The 19,798-nt window shown below is 39.6% G+C and overlaps 1 protein-coding gene across 2 annotated transcripts in view; it reads right to left on the bottom strand.

The window, feature by feature from the left end:
- The window catches only part of znf609b (zinc finger protein 609b), an 82,452-nt gene extending 62,654 nt beyond the window's left edge, over positions 1-19,798 (bottom strand). For both annotated transcript variants that reach the window (XM_067453649.1, XM_067453566.1), the window contains exons 1-2: positions 19,416-19,798; positions 2,750-3,615 (exon numbers count right to left, since the gene is read on the bottom strand). In XM_067453649.1, coding sequence (XP_067309750.1) covers positions 2,750-3,490 — 741 coding nt within the window. In that variant the 5' untranslated portion in view covers positions 3,491-3,615; positions 19,416-19,798. The remainder of the gene's footprint in view (positions 1-2,749; positions 3,616-19,415) is intronic.

Raw genomic sequence — 19,798 nt, 5'->3', positions numbered from 1 at the left:
AGCGCCAAATTAACATTTAAATGAGCATCTGAAGGTGTGTTAAAAGATACAGTACAACTTACAGAAATCTGTATCATGTCTCACGTAACCGTTTTAATCATGGAAAGCCGTCAATGAAACAGTCACGTAATGTCACATTTACCTCAGAAAAACCACAGTCAGTGGTCATAAACTCGATAATCAGCTGGAAAATAAATTTTGTTAAATATGTGCACCATATTCATTAAAATTTTTAAATGTTCTTCAATATTTAATGCAAGTTTGAATAAATCCTTCAGGTTTTTATGACAGCCACCATTTAAATGTTTATATTTCAAGAAAACTAAAGTTAGTATTATATTGTTTTTATTGTATATTGATGTTTTTATATTATTATAGAGTGGAATTTAAGTCCTTGCATACAAATCAGCTCATTTTAATCTTCAATGTTACAGTTTACAGCATTAGTTGGGAGATTTTTTTTCCTTTAGAAAATTTGCCATGTACTTTATCTGATATACATCCAAAATAATCGATATTGAATCATGAAATTTGTGTCAATAGTACCCAGCCCTACTATTAACAATGACCTTTGCCTCAATAAACTCCTATTTACTGCTTATTAATAGTTAGTAAGGTAGTGGTTAAGTTTAGGATTAAGGTAATGCAGAATAATGCATTAATATGTGCTTGATAAGTACTAATAAACAGCCAACATCCTAGTAATATGCATGATAAGAAAGTTAATAGTGAGAATTGGACCCAAAACTAAAAGGTGTTGCCTCTTCTAAGAAAAATTGGCCTACAGGAATTTAAATTACAATAAATATCAATGCACAATTAGCTGCTACAACATAAACTGCAAAAAAAAAAACTGCTCATGCAAGAATACACTGCATTCTTACTTCAAGCTTTAAATCTTTAAATTGCATAATATCTACTTGACCCAAGTTATGGGGGAAGCAACAAAATCTCTTTTGAACTGGTGTTTCCAAGAAGATTGTGCACTGTGGAAATCTGGGGAAAGAAAAGGATTTGGCTTTGATTTACAGCATTTGCTTTTAGAGCCTTAAAATGGGCTTTAAATCATCTCCAGAAGACACAGGGTATACGCTCTTAATGGGGACTGGAGTTTCAATGTTGGTAGCAAACATAATCCTGAAATGAATATGACATGAATCTGCATTTGTTCTTTTAGCCGAACGGCATGTACTTGCTAAAAGTTACATCATTATGTTTAACACGGTGGAAGCCATTACTGTTTCCACAGATAAAAGACCAGTGTACAAGTTACAAACACTGGCATCACGTCTCTGCTTAAGATCACACACTGGATTTGAAGCTTTTATTGGAATTTCCTTCCCGATTTTAATGATGCACAGAAGCACAGAAGCTGTTCTGATTAAAAGCTTGTATGCATGCAGATAAATGACCATCTCCCAACCCTTCCCCCACCGTAAGTTTAGGCCAGTGGGTTCCAGGGTCTGAGATTTTTCCCAACCCTCCCCCACAAACACATCTTTGGCTCCTGGGATTAACAGCCAAACCAGTCCTAAACTTCCCTCTATACAAAGAGTGGAACAAATCGAGCCAAACACATTTGTAATGTGATATTTTTAGCATAATACTGTAAATGCTTGAATATATGAGTGATTCTATCATTGGAGATACATTTGGCATTTCGAAAGCATTAAGGGGAAAAAAACTGAAATTCTTTCCAGTACATACTGAATTTTAATAATAATTTAGTGCTTGCCAAACACAAGTTACTGAAAAAGTCATTTCTTTATAGTATTGTTAGTCAACTCTGTTGCAGACAAATTAGGCAATCTGTAGAAATAACATTGGCAACAGAGTTAGACGGTAACAGGACTGACCATTTTAACTCTACTTGTTGGCATAAATGAGAAGATCATGATTAAAAGACTTAAACAACCCACTGTGTGATCAGAGATCAATTCTATTTTCATTTTGATATTGTGGTTACAATTTTGACGTTTACAAAAGAACTATTTCGATTTTAATATTCTCTCAGAGAGCGCACACACCGCTTCAGATATTATCAGTGAGGGACAGTGAAATAATTTCCTGTATCTTACATAGTTGTGGGAGATAATTCCCCCGATTTAACGGCAAAGTATGGCACGGTAACAGAGATGACGCACGATTTACGGACACATTTTTATAAGATAAAAGTTGTTTTTAAACATGTTGTACAATTAGGAATATGGCTATTTGGGGCTTTTAGAAATACAATAAATGAAATATTACCAAAAGAAAAAGAAGTAAAAAAATAAATAAAAATGGATTACACAAAACATGATTTACAACTATATATGACACTTTTTACAGAAAATTATATTATTATGGCCTGTAACTTATTGTGATTCATGACAATAACATGTGTTTCAGTAAACAATCATAAAAAATATAACCATTTAAAAAAAACTGAAAAACAATTATGACTATGGACACCAAATGTAGCTGAAATGATAGAATCACCCATATGTTTTACACAAATAATTCAATGACGGCCTAATGGCTGAAACACCATGATTATCTTACTCGGGTAATGCAATTTCGAATCTGGTCCTGATCAAAAATGTCATTCAAAAAGCACACACACAATGCCAAAAACAGGATGTGAGGAATCCGCAGAGGAAACGACTTTAGGTCGTTAATATTGACTCAAGCTATCAATACTTCAATAACACAATTTGCAGAAGCTGCTAAATGGCTCAAATACACAAGCGGGCCATCCCGCGCTTACCTTTTCATTCTTCATCTTCTTCAATGCTCTGCATTCCCCGTCAAGCTCCTCTGGCTCGGATTTAATAGCTAACGGAGAGACAATCCCAACAGTTTCCAGAGCGTTATTCCCAAGCTGCTCTGTCACAGCCATGTCTGCGTTCTGTGTATTGTCAAAGGGAGCGTTGCGTGTGCTTCCAAACGCCTGAGCGCTTGCAACTATCTCCTTCTCAATTGCCACGACTGCAACTGGTGCACTTTCGCTTTTATCTTTCTTGTTTTTCCCACCCGATACTTCCTTTTCCTTTTTGCTGTTGGGCACACCGCGCGAGGCTTTGGCGCCTTTCTCGCCACCCTTGCCCGTAGTGGCATTTCCGCCTCCTGAACTACCTGTCGCGCCGGTAACCTCCCCTTGGGTCCGTCCCTGATGGTCCTTTTTTGCTCCATCTGCAGCTGGAGACTTGCTATTGTCTTTAGAATTTTTGTTGCGTTTGGATTTGGATTTGCTCTCTTTGCCCTGAGGGGCGCTCACGGGGCTAACGAACTTGATATTGTCTGGCAGAGCCGCTACTGCGCTAGGTGGAGCTGCCATTCCCCCTCCGTCCTTGGTGCCAGACATCTCGAGTTTGTCCTTCTCTAGGTCAGCGTCAAGGTCGATAATCAGATTTCCAACCCCAATATCCCACTCATCACCGCTGTCGTAAGTGTCCACCGCATGTGAGTCCACACCTTTCCCGCCTGCAGTGCCACCACTTAGGGACATTTTAGTGCCAGCGGCCCAGATTTGTCACAGTAACGTCTGAATTCTCAGACTGCCAGGGTGTGGGGAGAAGGAGAACAGTAGCCTCAGCGTATCGATGTCAACTTCCCAGTCGCCCACATTTTGCCCTAGAGGAGAGACATACAAAGAGGGATTATCTGTCTTGAAATTGTACTCTGAAAATGAATTGGTAAGGAATGAATATGCAGCACTAAACAAGGGGTTTACAGAAGAGCAAAGAGCAAGACAAATACAATTTCACACAAGAGCAAATACAAAATAGTTGGTTAGCAAACAGATTTCCTGAATCTTCTTTAAGAGTTTATAAAATGAATAAGCATGAGATGTCCTAAACAGATGCGATCAATCTCTTCCATGTTAAATTCGACAAACTCAACAGAAAGGCGTGTTTTTTTAATGCCACTATTTTCTGGGACACATTTTTACATCATTCTCTTAATTTCAGTAGTACTTTATTTTACAGTTCTGGTATGCATGTGCACACAAAGTACTGATTATAGTCATAACGGAGTTATAACCAACCATAAACCTAACCTTAACCCGTGTGCGGTCCATGTACTCGGGCTGCTCAATTACAGCAAAATCATTATTAAGATTATTTTGTTCGATATTGAAATCATTATTTAACATGATTATTGGTGGGTGATATGATCAAAGTCTTATTTCATGATAGGAGTCATTTTCAATAAGCAAAATGATCAATAGGCTACTTATGCAAAAAATAATACTAGGTTAACTAATGTAGCCAAAGTAAAAGATCCTCAAAACAGTAAACAGTCAGCAATCTGAGAAACTTATTACAAACAAAACCGACAAATACACATCAGGAAGATGCACTAACAGTGGTTTTCAGATTAGTAATAGCCTACGACGAAAACTGAATAAAGCAATCAAATGTAAAAACACTCCATGGTCTTCATTGTGTACACTAAATTTAGATTAATCCTTATTAAATCTACACAAGTTATTCAGTCAAGAGCAGTGAGTGATTTTATCAGGGAGAGGGGGGGTGTTTGATTAACATTAATGACAAACTGAATCAGTAATATTAGGCTGCTGTCACTTTAAGAGTGAATGCACAGATCTAACATACTGTTACACACACATTTTCTTTTTAAAACCTTTACATTCACTTTAGACATAACTGACTGTTTATGAGGATACTTACCAAAACAGCATTTTGACATTTTTAGGCGTAGGCTATTCAACCTTTTAGACACAATTAACCCACAGTATTTTTTAATATGCGCGTCTCGGCACAGTGTATCTCTTAATGCGGTTTTAAAAACACTGTTTAATGTCAAACACATCCCGCAGTTTAGCAACAGTAGACTATATTTCACAGCACTCTTTTTTGGCTGATTTGGATGTTAAGTTTGGCTTGGGGAGGAACAGAAGCGCACCGCTGAATGTGGCAGTGGCACAATAATTGCTTTCTCTCAATTATCTTGTTTTCATAATCATTGGAAGCCAACATCAAAAATCAATTACGATTAATCGCACAGCCCTACTATGTTGTTAGCTTATATTGCTCAGTACTTTCTTGGGTTAGTACACTGTAAGTGCATGTACTATAAAATTAAGTGCAAACAATATTACATCATTTATTGAATAATTTCTGTTACTATGGCATTTGGCTAATCAATCAATCAATCAATCAACATTTGGTCATTTTAGGCCCTTTTTACAGCTGGTATTAAGATGCGTTTTGGTCGATCGGATCACACGTGGGCGAGGCTGACACATTCCCGTTTACACCTGGTGGTTTAATCCGTCTCTTTTGTCCACTTTCAACCGAGGGGAGGGTTGTAAAGCCAAATGAATTGGCTTTCAGATCTTTCGATCTAATGGACAAAATAAGTTGCCGCAATTTACATAAGAACATGCACAGATACAACTGAAAAACACATCACATCAGCTTTAGTTTCTGCTCTGACAGACACAAGACCAGCCGAACGCTGTGAGTGTGTGTTAGAAACCAGGAGTGGTGAGAGAACATTGTGCTGGTACGTTTTCATCTTCATATATATATATATATATATATACACACACACACACACACACACACACACACACATATACATATATATATATTATCACAATCTATAACAAATATACTACACATAGATTAGTGGATAATTCAGCAGCAAAAGTTGAGTGCAAAATACATTCATGAAAACCAAGCTAATATATTTATAGAAATAGGGCCTATATACTAAGAAATTATATTCATTGGAAATGTATAGTGCATCTTTTTTCGAAGGGAGTAACATATTAGATAGTTGTCTGACCGATACCCGATCCGGCAAATAATGGTGGATCGGAGCCAATACAGTTACGGAGTATCAGATCCGTGCATCTCTATCCACTCGTGGTCCAATCAACCAAAACGCATCTCAATACCAGCGTAAACTGAGCCTTAGATTACGGAGTGAAATTTCCTTCTTTTGCCAGTTCCAAAATCTGCCAACAGTCATGAAAACCAATAATAAAGATTTTTGTCTTATTTATTGGTCAATAGTAAGTCAGCTCTCTAGATATCCTGCATTGTCCATTGAAAAACCTATCATCACTTGACCAATACTGTAAAACGTCTATGTCAACAATAACAGATTACCGGTTTCATGATAAACCACGGTAAAATGCACTGACGGTTTAATATCGTTTAAAATTTAAATATCATTAAACCCGTCAAGTGAATATCACGATTTGGAAAAGTCACAGTAAATCCTGTCCAGTCTGGTGCAGGCGCGTGCAGCACGTGACGCAACGCTGTTTTCTGAATGAGAAGAAATGACAGAAGGCAGTGACAGCACCAGGAGATCTTCTGAAATCTGAGGTGTGGCCATATTTTGGCTTTTACAAAAGTCCTAAGGGAAAATTAATTTTGGAGTTTTGTTCAGAGCGCGCTTTCACTCACTGTAATCTGCCCTCAAAGCAGAGATGAATGTGCCGCGATGTACACAGGAAATTCATTCAGCATACGGTGGTTAAAGGTTTTTGTTCTATTTCAGCAGCGAAAATAGTTTACAACTAACACCGCAGAGGTAGAGCACATCTGATATGACTGGCATAAAGTTGGCTTGACGTTCGAGATTCTCAAATTTAGGGACTGTCTCGAAAGTTACATGCAACATTGGTGTGCGAGTTTGTATAAAACGGACTGTAAAGTGTTCATCTAGTTGTCGGTATAATGCACACCTTTTGGATTTTTGATGTTTAATAAAAAATAATAAAATAAAAATAATAATTAATAATTAATAAAATAAACTGTCATATGAAAATATGGATGATTTATTTTACTGGGATACTGTTTTGGGCTCATACACAAAATATGTTATATTTAAATGTGTCATAGCTGATATAGGACACTGATGAGAATATTGCTTTAACATATTTATGAATATAATATTAGAGATTATATTTACACCAAATTATTATTTATGCATTATGTGGTGCTAGTGATGACGGCCAATATAAAAAAAGGAAGGAAATCCCACAGAACAGAATCTTGCTTTAAAAAAGTGCATACGAGCAGCTTGATTTATTTGTTGTTTGTTCATTTTCAACTTGTAGAAATGTTTTCAGCGTGTGCATGGGTTCTTTTTGAACACTATGTCATTTGAACAAAAGCGTGATAATATTGATAACCGTGATAAATTGGGTCACTATAACCGTGATGTTAAATTTCCATACCGTTTCATCCCTAATACACACAAAGCATAACGTTACACTGAACAATGAGCAAAGTTTAGATGACAATGGTGACATTTTTGCAAAGACATTCCCTTCTAAACAGAAAACTGATCTGTGAAATTGTGAGCATTTTGACCTGTATTATGTGCTTAAGAAGAGCACGTGTCCGCTGATATTGGGCTGCTTTCAGAGCCTGATGTCTGTGAACTAATTACGGCGGCCATTCTTTTCCACAGGTCATCTCTGCTTAGCAGGGGGACGGCCAAATAAGCTAACACAAGTCAAGGGAGCACGCACTCTGACCTCTGACAGTGTAAATAATTAACACTTAAGTCTGCAGCATTTGTCCTGCAATGCCAAGGGGCTCAGAGCAGCTCACACACACATCACGGGCTGGAGAAGAACCGCTCACGCTAGATCTGTAAGCATCTGATTAACTCATGTTACTCTATCCACATTTGAAATGCTTCGCCAAGCTTAACTGCAGATGAGTTCAGCGAGCGGAGGGCTTTGTTCAATAAGCTGGAGCTTATATTAGTCTTTCATTTACTTCCATATAGGTTTTCACAAGTCTCTGATGATCACAAAAGCCAAATAGTTGCATTGAATGTGAGCGATAACATTTGAGACACTGTAATTCCCCCATCAGGCACCTGGCACCAATCGATTGTGCTTCTAGCTTCAGTGCCTAATAACTTCCTACTATGAGTTGATCAATTTAGAAATAGATACTTAGAAGAATACTTATGTTTTACTTCAATGGTCAATCCTCTAATAAAAGTGTTTCTTTCATTACACCAAACAATGAGATGTATGTATATATGAATATGCATATCATAAGTTTGTTTACAGGAAAACTTGATAACTTATTGTACTCTTATAAATTATTCTTTTGTTTTGTTTATTTAATAAATACATGAAAACACTACAAGATGTCTAAACTTCGCCAACAGACATAATGAAATGATTTAAAAAGAAAACTGTAGCAGCAGGGCTCGACAGTAAGGACTGCCCGATCAGGCAGTTTATTACTTGCACATTTTTTGAGGCTTGACAAGATACATATTCAAGAGCAAGATGACACAAAAGAGAACACAGTTTGATTGATTTGTTTTTGATCACACATCCGAAGCACACACTAAGAAAGTGTGTGAATGCGGAGTTCTCTTTCATGTCTCCTTGCGCTTGAATGGACATATTCACACATAATTACGTCAAAAAATGCCAAGTATCATTGGCCCTGTTCACACTGGTATTAAGATGTGTTTTGATCGATCAGATCACAAGTGGATTGCTCTAAATACAGGTGTAAACGGGTCTAAAGCGTTATGACCTTGTCCACTTCCGACCTCTTCCAGAGGTAGTGGAAAACACATTGGACCGGATTGCTTTCGTAGTGTAGACGCTCATGTGGTCGAATGTGTTTAAACAGCCACAAAAGACCGTCTTCTCTCCGTCTACTGACCTAATGCGGGAACATTATGGGAAGAGCGCGAGCCAGACGGGATTTAAACTTTGACGGCTGGAGACCCAAGTTTGGTTTGAAAATGAAAAACGTACCAGCACAATGTTCTCTCACCATAGACCCTCTCCTCGGGACAGAAGGGGTTGAAATAGGACAAAAGAGACGGATTAAAACACCAGGTGTAAACGGGTCTGCTTGTGATTTGAAAACACATCTTAATACCAGGTGTAAACAGGGCCATAGTCTATCTCAAGTGAACAAACAATTAAGAAATAAAACACGTGTGTATCAGTATATTGGATCTGTGCATTCACCCTTAAAGGGACAGCAGCCTAATATATTCCAGCTTCTGTCTTTGTTTTAATGTCAATCAAACAACAAGACAAAGAAAACCCTTGACTGCTTTTGACTTTAATAATGATTCATCTATATTTAATTTATACAGTGCTATTTTATATTTGATTATTCATTTTCTCTACCTGAAAAATTACTGTTAGATTTTATGATTTTTTTTTTTTTAGAAATGAAAAAGATGAAAATGAAAAAAAATAAAAGCAGTGTTTATTTTATTTGTGTGTTTGTTCTACAGCTCGTAATTTGATTATTTGTTCTCATTTTAATACTGACAGTTTACTTCTCTTCAACAATATTTGAACAATATGAGTAAGGCGAGTTGTTTTTGGCGTCATAATACACAACCTTATTTATTAAAGTTATGGGTCAAAAACAATAAAGACAATTTTATTGATTACTTTTTTGTGGTCGGGCCAGTAGAATTCCTAAGCGTTGGGCCCTGTCAGATACCACATCACACTAAAACATAATAGCTTCTTGATTTCTTGAATCTAGTATTACACAAACCTCCTAAATCCTAGATTTGAAAAAGTTCTTTCCTAAGTGTAATTACCATGGATACTGAGGAGATAAGGATGAAAACGGTGTTGCCGTTTAAATAAAGATTTGTTTTCTACTATAACCTGATTCCCTGTAACTATGTCTTGTAAAAGGACAATAACCAATCAAGAACAAGACGCAAAATCTCATATTGATCACAGGCGCTTCATAATCCCAGATGGTTGTTCTTCCTTTTAAAGACTGCAGCTGTCCTGCAGGAACACACACTCAAACGGGTCAGTGTGTAACATCTGCAGCTGTCCTGCAGGAACACACACTCAAACGGGTCAGTGTGTAACATCTGCAGCTGTCCTGCAGGAACACACACTCAAACGGGTCAGTGTGTAACATCTGCAGCTGTCCTGCAGGAACACACACTCAAACGGGTCAGTGTGTAACATCTGCGGCTGTCCTGCAGGAACACACACTCAAACGGGTCAGTGTGTAACATCTGCGGCTGACCTGCAGGAACACACACTCAAACGGGTCAGTGTGTAACATCTGCGGCTGACCTGCAGGAACACACACTCAAACGGGTCAGTGTGTAACATCTGCGGCTGACCTGCAGGAACACACACTCAAACGGGTCAGTGTGTAACATCTGCGGCTGACCTGCAGGAACACACACTCAAACGGGTCAGTGTGTAACATCTGCAGCTGTCCTGCAGGAACACACACTCAAACGGGTCAGTGTGTAACATCTGCAGCTGTCCTGCAGGAACACACACTCAAACGGGTCAGTGTGTAACATCTGCGGCTGACCTGCAGGAACACACACTCAAACGGGTCAGTGTGTAACATCTGCGGCTGACCTGCAGGAACACACACTCAAACGGGTCAGTGTGTAACATCTGCGGCTGACCTGCAGGAACACACACTCAAACGGGTCAGTGTGTAACATCTGCAGCCGACCTGCAGGAACACACACTCAAACGGGTCAGTGTGTAACATCTGCGGCTGTCCTGCAGGAACACACACTCAAACGGGTCAGTGTGTAACATCTGCAGCTGTCCTGCAGGAACACACACTCAAACGGGTCAGTGTGTAACATCTGCAGCTGTCCTGCAGGAACACACACTCAAACGGGTCAGTGTGTAACATCTGCAGCTGTCCTGCAGGAACACACACTCAAACGGGTCAGTGTGTAACATCTGCAGCTGTCCTGCAGGAACACACACTCAAACGGGTCAGTGTGTAACATCTGCAGCTGTCCTGCAGGAACACACACTCAAACGGGTCAGTGTGTAACATCTGGAGCTGACCTGCAGGAACACACACTCAAACGGGTCAGTGTGTAACATCTGCGGCCGTCCTGCAGGAACACACACTCAAACGGGTCAGTGTGTAACATCTGCAGCTGTCCTGCAGGAACACACACTCAAACGGGTCAGTGTGTAACATCTGCAGCCGTCCTGCAGGAACACACACTCAAACGGGTCAGTGTGTAACATCTGCGGCCGTCCTGCAGGAACACACACTCAAACGGGTCAGTGTGTAACATCTGCAGCTGTCCTGCAGGAACACACACTCAAACGGGTCAGTGTGTAACATCTGCAGCTGTCCTGCAGGAACACACACTCAAACGGGTCAGTGTGTAACATCTGGAGCTGACCTGCAGGAACACACACTCAAACGGGTCAGTGTGTAACATCTGCAGCTGTCCTGCAGGAACACACACTCAAACGGGTCAGTGTGTAACATCTAGAGCTGTCCTGCAGGAACACACACTCAAACGGGTCAGTGTGTAACATCTGCAGCTGACCTGCAGGAACACACACTCAAACGGGTCAGTGTGTAACATCTGCAGCTGTCCTGCAGGAACACACACTCAAACGGGTCAGTGTGTAACATCTGCAGCTGTCCTGCAGGAACACACACTCAAACGGGTCAGTGTGTAACATCTGCAGCTGTCCTGCAGGAACACACACTCAAACGGGTCAGTGTGTAACATCTGCGGCTGACCTGCAGGAACACACACTCAAACGGGTCAGTGTGTAACATCTGCGGCTGTCCTGCAGGAACACACACTCAAACGGGTCAGTGTGTAACATCTGCGGCTGACCTGCAGGAACACACACTCAAACGGGTCAGTGTGTAACATCTGCGGCTGTCCTGCAGGAACACACACTCAAACGGGTCAGTGTGTAACATCTGCAGCCGTCCTGCAGGAACACACACTCAAACGGGTCAGTGTGTAACATCTGCGGCCGTCCTGCAGGAACACACACTCAAACGGGTCAGTGTGTAACATCTGCGGCCGTCCTGCAGGAACACACACTCAAACGGGTCAGTGTGTAACATCTGCAGCTGACCTGCAGGAACACACACTCAAACGGGTAAGTGTGTAACATCTGGAGCTGACCTGCAGGAACACACACTTAAACGGGTCAGTGTGTAACATCTGCAGCTGAGATGTACAGATCATTCAATCCACTTCTCTTTTAAACGTGCCATTACCGAATAAGCCTTTTTGGGATCGTGAATCCTAATATTTTTCAGCCTTTTGAAAATGCATGATATGCATTTTGATATGTTTCTGCTGTAAAATGACGAAAATCAGCTTAGGGAACGATCATATTGGGCAAAGTCCAGTTGTTGCCAAGTAAATTCAAGATCTAAAAGGCACACTGTTAAAAAATGTGTTCTAGTGACTGATCACATCAAAACATTTTAGTCGGCCAAATTGCATACATTCACAGAAATTCAATTTGGGCAACTAAAAATTTAGATGTGATCAGTCACTAGAAAATGTTCTTTTGGGGTCTGATTTGTTTTTTACAGTGTATGCTTTCCTCAGTTTTTAACTAAATGTACACAGGGACATATGATATCTGATCATTTCTACAGTAAGAGTAATAAATAGCTATATTTGAGTAAGGGTGCGTTCACACTTGTCATGTTTGGTTCGATTAAAACGAACCCTGGTGTGATTGCTCGGTTAGTGCGGTTCATTTGAACATATGTGAACGCTGCCATCTGAACCCTGGTGCGCACCAAACAAGCGGACAGAGAGCGCCAAAAGGAAGGGTCTCGGTCAGCTTCCAAACCAACTCTGGTGCGGTTCGATTGACATATGAACGCAACACGGACCAAAGACATGTAAACGGACCAAAAACAGGACCTAATGTCACAAGATGCGACGCACAGTCAGCTGATTTGACGACACGGAAAGATTGGTGTACGTTATCCAAAAGGAATAACATTAACGTTAGAGGGCAAACGTAGAGCAACGAGGAAGAGCCTCATCAATATTTGGTCTGACGAGCATGTTTCGAAAATCCTAGAAAAAACACACAAAAAGCAAACCTGGCTCTTCTCATCAAAGGACCTGTTGGCCATTATTAGCAGGTACAGACGACAGAACGGCCGTCTCTTTTCTGCACAACGGAGGAAATCCTGCTGCTGTTTTGAATGTTTTGAACATTTTATGAGCTCTTCATGAGTTCTCAGCGGGTAAAAATAATGCCACATGTACACGCATAAAATGACCGTGTGTAATCAGTACACAGCGTTGTTTTGCATGTTCGGTAAGCGAGCTCCTGCGTCATATAAGCCGACCAATCAGGTTGTGAGCGTCTCCCTGAGCCTTTGGTTCGGTAACTTTAGGTTCGCTGTTAAAAATGCCAGTGTGAACGGTAAGCGGACCAGGACTATATGTTTTGTTTTTGTTTTTTGGTCCGGACCAAACGAACCAAACCAACCGAACTACAAGTGTGAACACACCCGAAAATATTTTAAACATCTAAAATGGTGCACATCTGTTTGTCAAACCAAAAATGATTCATTCACAAAATATAATTTTTCAATAGTGTGTGCATTACACTATAGTTCATTTATGTAAGTGAGGACAGCAAAATAAAGTAACACATTATACCCAAAAATACAGTGGACTACCAGTCAAATTTATGACAATTTGGGCATAAAATGATTCAGACACTGAGCTGAGCATGTTTTGCTGAAGTGTTTTTTCTTGAATTGCTAATGTGACCTTTGACACCACAGACTGAACAAAATGAAGCATTGCCTGGTCATTGGTTGACCGACATTGGTATTATCTAATTGTGTAAATTGAACAGCTGATTGGTTGACTGTAATCCGTTACACACCTTTCTATCAAAGTTATCTGACATTATCAAGATGAATTTGTTCTGAGTTCTTGTCATATTTTTTTTAACCATTTTCTAAACTATAGTGAATAAACTGTGATCGTGTGAGAAATGTTGAAGGTGTCTGAATAAATGTTGGTTTGTAAGTGACTGTGGCTCTATCAAGCTATTATAATACCTTTATAATCTTATACTAATGAAACATGACAAGATGTCTTTAGGAAACGTAACGCCAAATGAGCAGCGCAATAAAAACCCCACAATATTGACTAATTTTATCAATAAAAAATACAAATAAAGAAATCCGCCCTTTTGACACCACAGTGGCTTCAATAGCATTCATCTGCATTAGAAAGATCAGGCACAATCATCTCACCAAAGAGCATAACGGTCCACTTGTAACGCACAATAAAGATCGAACGCTGAACTGAGTGATGTGCGTAGCTTGAGCGGTGACAACAGTAAATTCATAATGAGCGTATGGATCTTTCTAAGCATTCACAAACATTACAGCGAGAGCTACAGCAGTACATCTCCATCCCAGCTGTACGCTCCCACCGGCTCGGACCTATTGATTTCCCTTGGACTATCTTGACACCGGATCAGAGAGCTTTCAATATCAAAGCGTGGCGCTCGACGCGATACAGACTGAAAAACAGCTGTCTAGACCAAGAGGATTTTAGCAGAAAGTATAGAGAGTAAACATCTCGCTCTGGCCTGCAGACAAAACTCAACTCTATAAACACTGAACGGCTAAAAGACAGAAAGAAATCTGTCTGAGATACAGGAAATAGATTCGCCCTGCGGCTGACTGCCAACTCCTCTCCACACGAGGACTCGACAGCATTATTACTGATAAAAGCAGATCGTATTGAAAGCAGATGATGTGAAATGTCACATATTCGACTGCATTCATAATATTGCGATATTCTTTTGGGACATGGTGTCACAGAATATTTATACACACTTAGAAATAGCATCTAATAGAGCGCCGCAGTCGTGACGTCAAAGCCGCCGGTGGTTTCCTCCAGGTTCTCCTGTGGGTTTTACAGCGAAGAGTAAAAGAAGCTGTGTGTGAAACATCACTGTCATGTTTTGTTCCACGGCGTAAATTACACACACTCCCAACTCAAACATTCTTATCTATTCACTTTAGACCAGGGGTCGCCAACCTTTTATCATTCGAGAGCTACTTTTTAAAAATGAAAGTCACAGAGAGCTACTCATGTATTATTATACTTAAAAAACTCATAAATAATGCTTCATAAATCTCATATTAACAACTATCCAAACTGTTTCACACCTGAAAGAGTGTATTAGTGGTTCCAGTAGTAGCTCCCAACACAAACGTTTTATCTAGTCACTTTAGACACTTATTAAAAACATACCAACATTTTTTAAATAAACATAACAGCTTCAAAATTTTTGACACCGTTTTTGACAGGTGTGTGCAATTCACACAGTGGAACAAAACGTCCAAGCATCGTCAGCTTGTGTTCATCACAGACTAGAGCTGCACGATTCTGGATAAATTGAGAATCTAATTTTTTTCTTTTCAAACAGAGATCATGATTCTCCCACGATTCTGAACAGGCAACTAAACCAAATAACATGACATTTGATATTTTCTTTCCTTTTTAAATGCTATTGCAGATTCAATGTCTATGTTCATTAGGGATGGCGAAAACTAAACATTTTCTTGACCGACCACCGAGCCTCATTAGCCGGTTGAAACCGGTTAACTGATTATTTCAAAATATGCTGCGCTTTTCGAAATAACAGCCGCGAGCCGCGCCTGCTATCTCACAACTCTGTCGCATCTCTCTATGATCTCTCTCTGCCGCTCTCACACACACACACACACACTGTCTCGCCGCCTCCCTTCCACTCACGTCACTTTTTTACAGCGCGAAACGCGCCACCGAGGAGCTTGTTTGTAATCGGAGGACAAATGGCTCCTTAGTTTCGAAATGGTTTGGGTACAAGGTGATCGTGTTGAAAATAAAGGCATTTGTCTAGCGTTAGAAGCTCATTTTAAACATTGTGAATGAAATGTTTTATATTCTCATTTAAGAAAATGACAGCTCCGAAGCGACGCCGCTTTAGCTCGAGGTAGAGCTAGCAATAATAAAGAAAGATGATCAACACCTTATGCGTTTCCACTGAAATGAAGATGTAATATTTCCAAATGTAAGCGCATCTTATGCGGAATGACGCTTCATACGGTCGTCTGCCCTGGCTCTAACCTCGAGTGTTTATTTTTTGCAAACCTTGTGAGCGCGCAAACCCAAACGCTGTGACCTCGTGCCAAATGTTTTTATTGGTTTATTAAGTACAAACAGGTGAGTTATGAAAAATTGCTTTTCAAAAGCATCAACAGAATTAACGTGTAATTTTCTAGAATTTCTGATAAAATGTTCATTACTGCACTCCATTTAAAATATTTAATTAATCTGAGTATTTTTTTTATGGATTGAGTGAATGATTCAATGACTCACTCCTAAAAACTTCACTTGTTTCATCACTGGATGAATCAGCGCTTTTGAAAAAATCTCGAGTGAATGATTCAATGACTCATTCATAAAGACTTGTTTTATTAGTGGATGAATCAGTGTTTTTTTAACGAATCTCTTTAATGAATGATTCAAGGACGTTTTTAACAGCCACGTGTCTCCACCTACTGGTGTAACAATGTAATAAAACAATCTTTATTGTGTCAAGCTACTTTCAAGAGGTGATTTCCTCTATTTGATCACTACCGTAGACATCAGTGTTTGTATCCACACGATAAACTCTTATCCCCGTTCTTCTGTGATATGAATATAACAGAAATAATGAAACTATGAGGGTTTTCATACCTATACATGACATTTGCTCTCTAGGTCTAGGTTTGAATGTTCCAGTTCCAGTGTGGTGTGGTGTAATAGACAGGCGAATCGTTGTCATTTAGGAACAAGATTGCAATCTTTTATGGATTAACCTTTAGGAAATTCTCAAGGGAACACTTTTAAAAGTAGTCTTTTGGGTTTTGATGTCACGGCTGCAGCTCTCTATACCAGCGCTGTGCAATATTATCACAGTACTGCACTGGAAACTCAAATGAGTTCTCAACTCCATTTTAAAGAACCCTGTATGCCAAAAACGAGAAGATATTACGATATACAAGGAGAAAGTCTTAAATTATTGCATAATCCTTTCATGTTCAACAGTTTTTTTTTGTAATAAAGTATTTTTACAAGTAGTTTCATTAATAAAATGTAGTCAAAAAAATAACAAATGAATGAAACTTAATGAATTAATTCAAACTAAATCCATTAAATCCAATCAGAAGTGTCATTATAAATGAAGCGCCTGACAGAACCTTTAAGATCTAGAACCTTTAGATGATGCGTGGCTAATAAAACCGCGCCATATCAGCGATTAACATAATCGGTTACCAGAAAGGAGGAAACTGTAAATTAAATACTAAATGTAAAACCCAAGTTCAGACTCAAACAATTTTCTGAACAAGGAAACGTCTTCATCTTATCTGGAGGATGTCAGCAGGTGTCTGCTCCAACACTGCTTTCTCAGACCAAATAAAGTCTGGGTTTTGATTATTTCCCATATGCTATTCATTATGGTTTCCCTGCTTGTCTTTATTTGATATCTGTGCTAATTCTTTAAACAATACAAAAGGGCAAACACATTTCAGTACCATTCACACACACACACACACACACACACACACACACACACACACACGCACACACACACACACACACACACACACACACACACAGAATAGTGTACAATAGGTTTCCCTAGCTAGTACATGAAGTGCAGAAACCTAGATTATATCACCATAGCAAGGTATTTACATGACATGGGGTGCTATGGTGGTAATACGCAACCATCATGCAATGGTACAACATGGGCAATGTCCAACAATGTCAGGAAAACATACACCAGCACAATTTTTGTTAGCATTGAGAGCCAAATTAAGACTTTTAGGAAATTAAACTCACTGGACATTTAAAGGAGATGCATGGAAACTAGATGAGTAAAAAATAAGTTTGTAATTTTTCTCTGCTTATTCAAAACAAAGGTGTATCTTGATGACGCCAGGATTAGGCGGGCCTTTTATTCTGCCGCATACGAGCGCTTCCGCTTCTTCCGCTCATGTGTATGTTGGATAACGCGGTTCTGTTTTATCATATTACACACATTTGAGTGTGTTAGTGATGTTATTATACTACCCTGTGTGTTCGCTCAGCACTACTATGAGACACTTGTTCACACTGCAGTGAGCGAGATCGATATTAGGCATGGTAAAACATGGTACTCGCGGTAAACCAAGAACACCAGATTTAAACATTAAGACTAACTGTGTTGAACTGGAGAACAATGATTGGTTTTCTGTCCATTAATGATCCAAACAGTGTCTATAATTAATAAAAAAATCTCTTATATTAAAGCGTTTTTGGTGCTTCCATGGTTTCTACAAAAAATGAAACCAGAAATCGAGGGTAACGCAGGTGTGACTGTAATTGATAGGTGACACACGCACGCACGGTCTGTGTTCAGGTTAAAATTGCTTATTTCTCTGGATTTAACCTTTCTTGGAAACATTTGGAATAATGTAAGTACACAAGACAACAAAATATACAACACTTATTTTTTGATATTTTAATCCAAAGTTTTTACATATTGTGCCTTTAAAGAGCTAATAATCCACATCATAGAGCGAACACAATCTCAATCCACACTGGTAAAACTAGAAGAATTTATACAATTATTTAGAATCAGTGGGAAAATTAAGCAGATAAGAGAAATATGGTGTGAAACGTTAAAAGGATAGTTAACTCAAAAGAAGATATTTTAAAGAATATTGGCAATCAAACAGTTTGCCAATATTCTGACTCCAGAGGAAGAAATATAAATACTATTGAAGTCAATGGTTACAACATTCTTTACCATATCTTTTGTGCTCAGCAGAAGAAAGAAACTCACAGGTTTGGGCGAGTAACAGATGACAACATTTTCATTTTTGGGTGAACTATCCCTTTAATTCCACAGTACTGATTTATGCCGTGGAATTTGCACTGTAATCGAAGATACTTCAGAGAACACCACTTGTCCAAAAACATGGTACTATTATGGTTTGTGTCCAGAAACCATCCTATAATCATGATACGATGTCTAAAAGCCATTGTAATGACATGGTACCCTTTTGTTAATGTGTGAGAAAGACATGTGACTGTTGAAGGTTGTGTTATATGGAGTACTGGAGTTTAAAGCAGTGATTCTTTGCAAATCTGCTGATACTCGCTCGCTCGCTCGCTCTCTCTCACACACACGCGCGCGCGCGCGCACAAACATCTTTTGACATTCAGAGCTGACTCGAGAACTGCAACTCCAGCATAAACAAGCCACAGCCGTTTAAAGCACTGTCGGTGTGTTTATGGACTAGCAACCCGTTTATTTTTGCCGAGCTCCGTTTTCGAGTAATCGAGTGAGCCGGGACTCGATTGTTCGATTCGCCGCGCCTAACGCGTTGCTCGAGCGCATTGGTCCGCGTTGCTCTTAAGGAAATTACTCTCTAAGATGGTCAAAGCATGTGTGAGCCATGACAACCAAGCTAAGCTAACGGGCTAAAGCACCTCCAGTCTCCATCTGCACCAATAAAACACCACCCCCTACCCACACACACACACACACATACATACACACACAAAAGAAATGCACTAATCCCAGCGACACTTACCCCACACGCGAACCCCTATCCAGAGAATACTTATGTACATTCCATAGAGGAAGATGGAAAAGCCTCTGGATTTGTGTGCAGAATTCCAAAAATGATCCCAAAGCGGTGCACTTCCCAACACATCCAGCAACTAGAGAAAGGGAAGGCCAGCAGCCATCACACTCCTAAAGATCCCGTTCAGAAATGCAAACACTGCCCTGAAACTGGCATCGCAGGGTCGAAATCTCACAGCTTTCTTCGAATGCGTCTTTCTTAAACTCCCAGACGATAAATCCAACATCTCGGCGCGTACATTTTCACGTATATTCATTCATTTTCTCCCTTGAGTTGAGTCCTAGATCCCTCGCTCCTTTCAGTAAGGGAGATACAATGTAACTAAAGGG

The sequence above is a fragment of the Pseudorasbora parva genome, chromosome 1 (assembly GCF_024679245.1).
Source record: "Pseudorasbora parva isolate DD20220531a chromosome 1, ASM2467924v1, whole genome shotgun sequence".
NCBI classification, from domain to species: Eukaryota; Metazoa; Chordata; class Actinopteri; order Cypriniformes; family Gobionidae; genus Pseudorasbora; species Pseudorasbora parva.
Note: the sequence above shows the minus strand (reverse complement) of the source record. Positions and strands in the feature narration are given on the sequence as shown.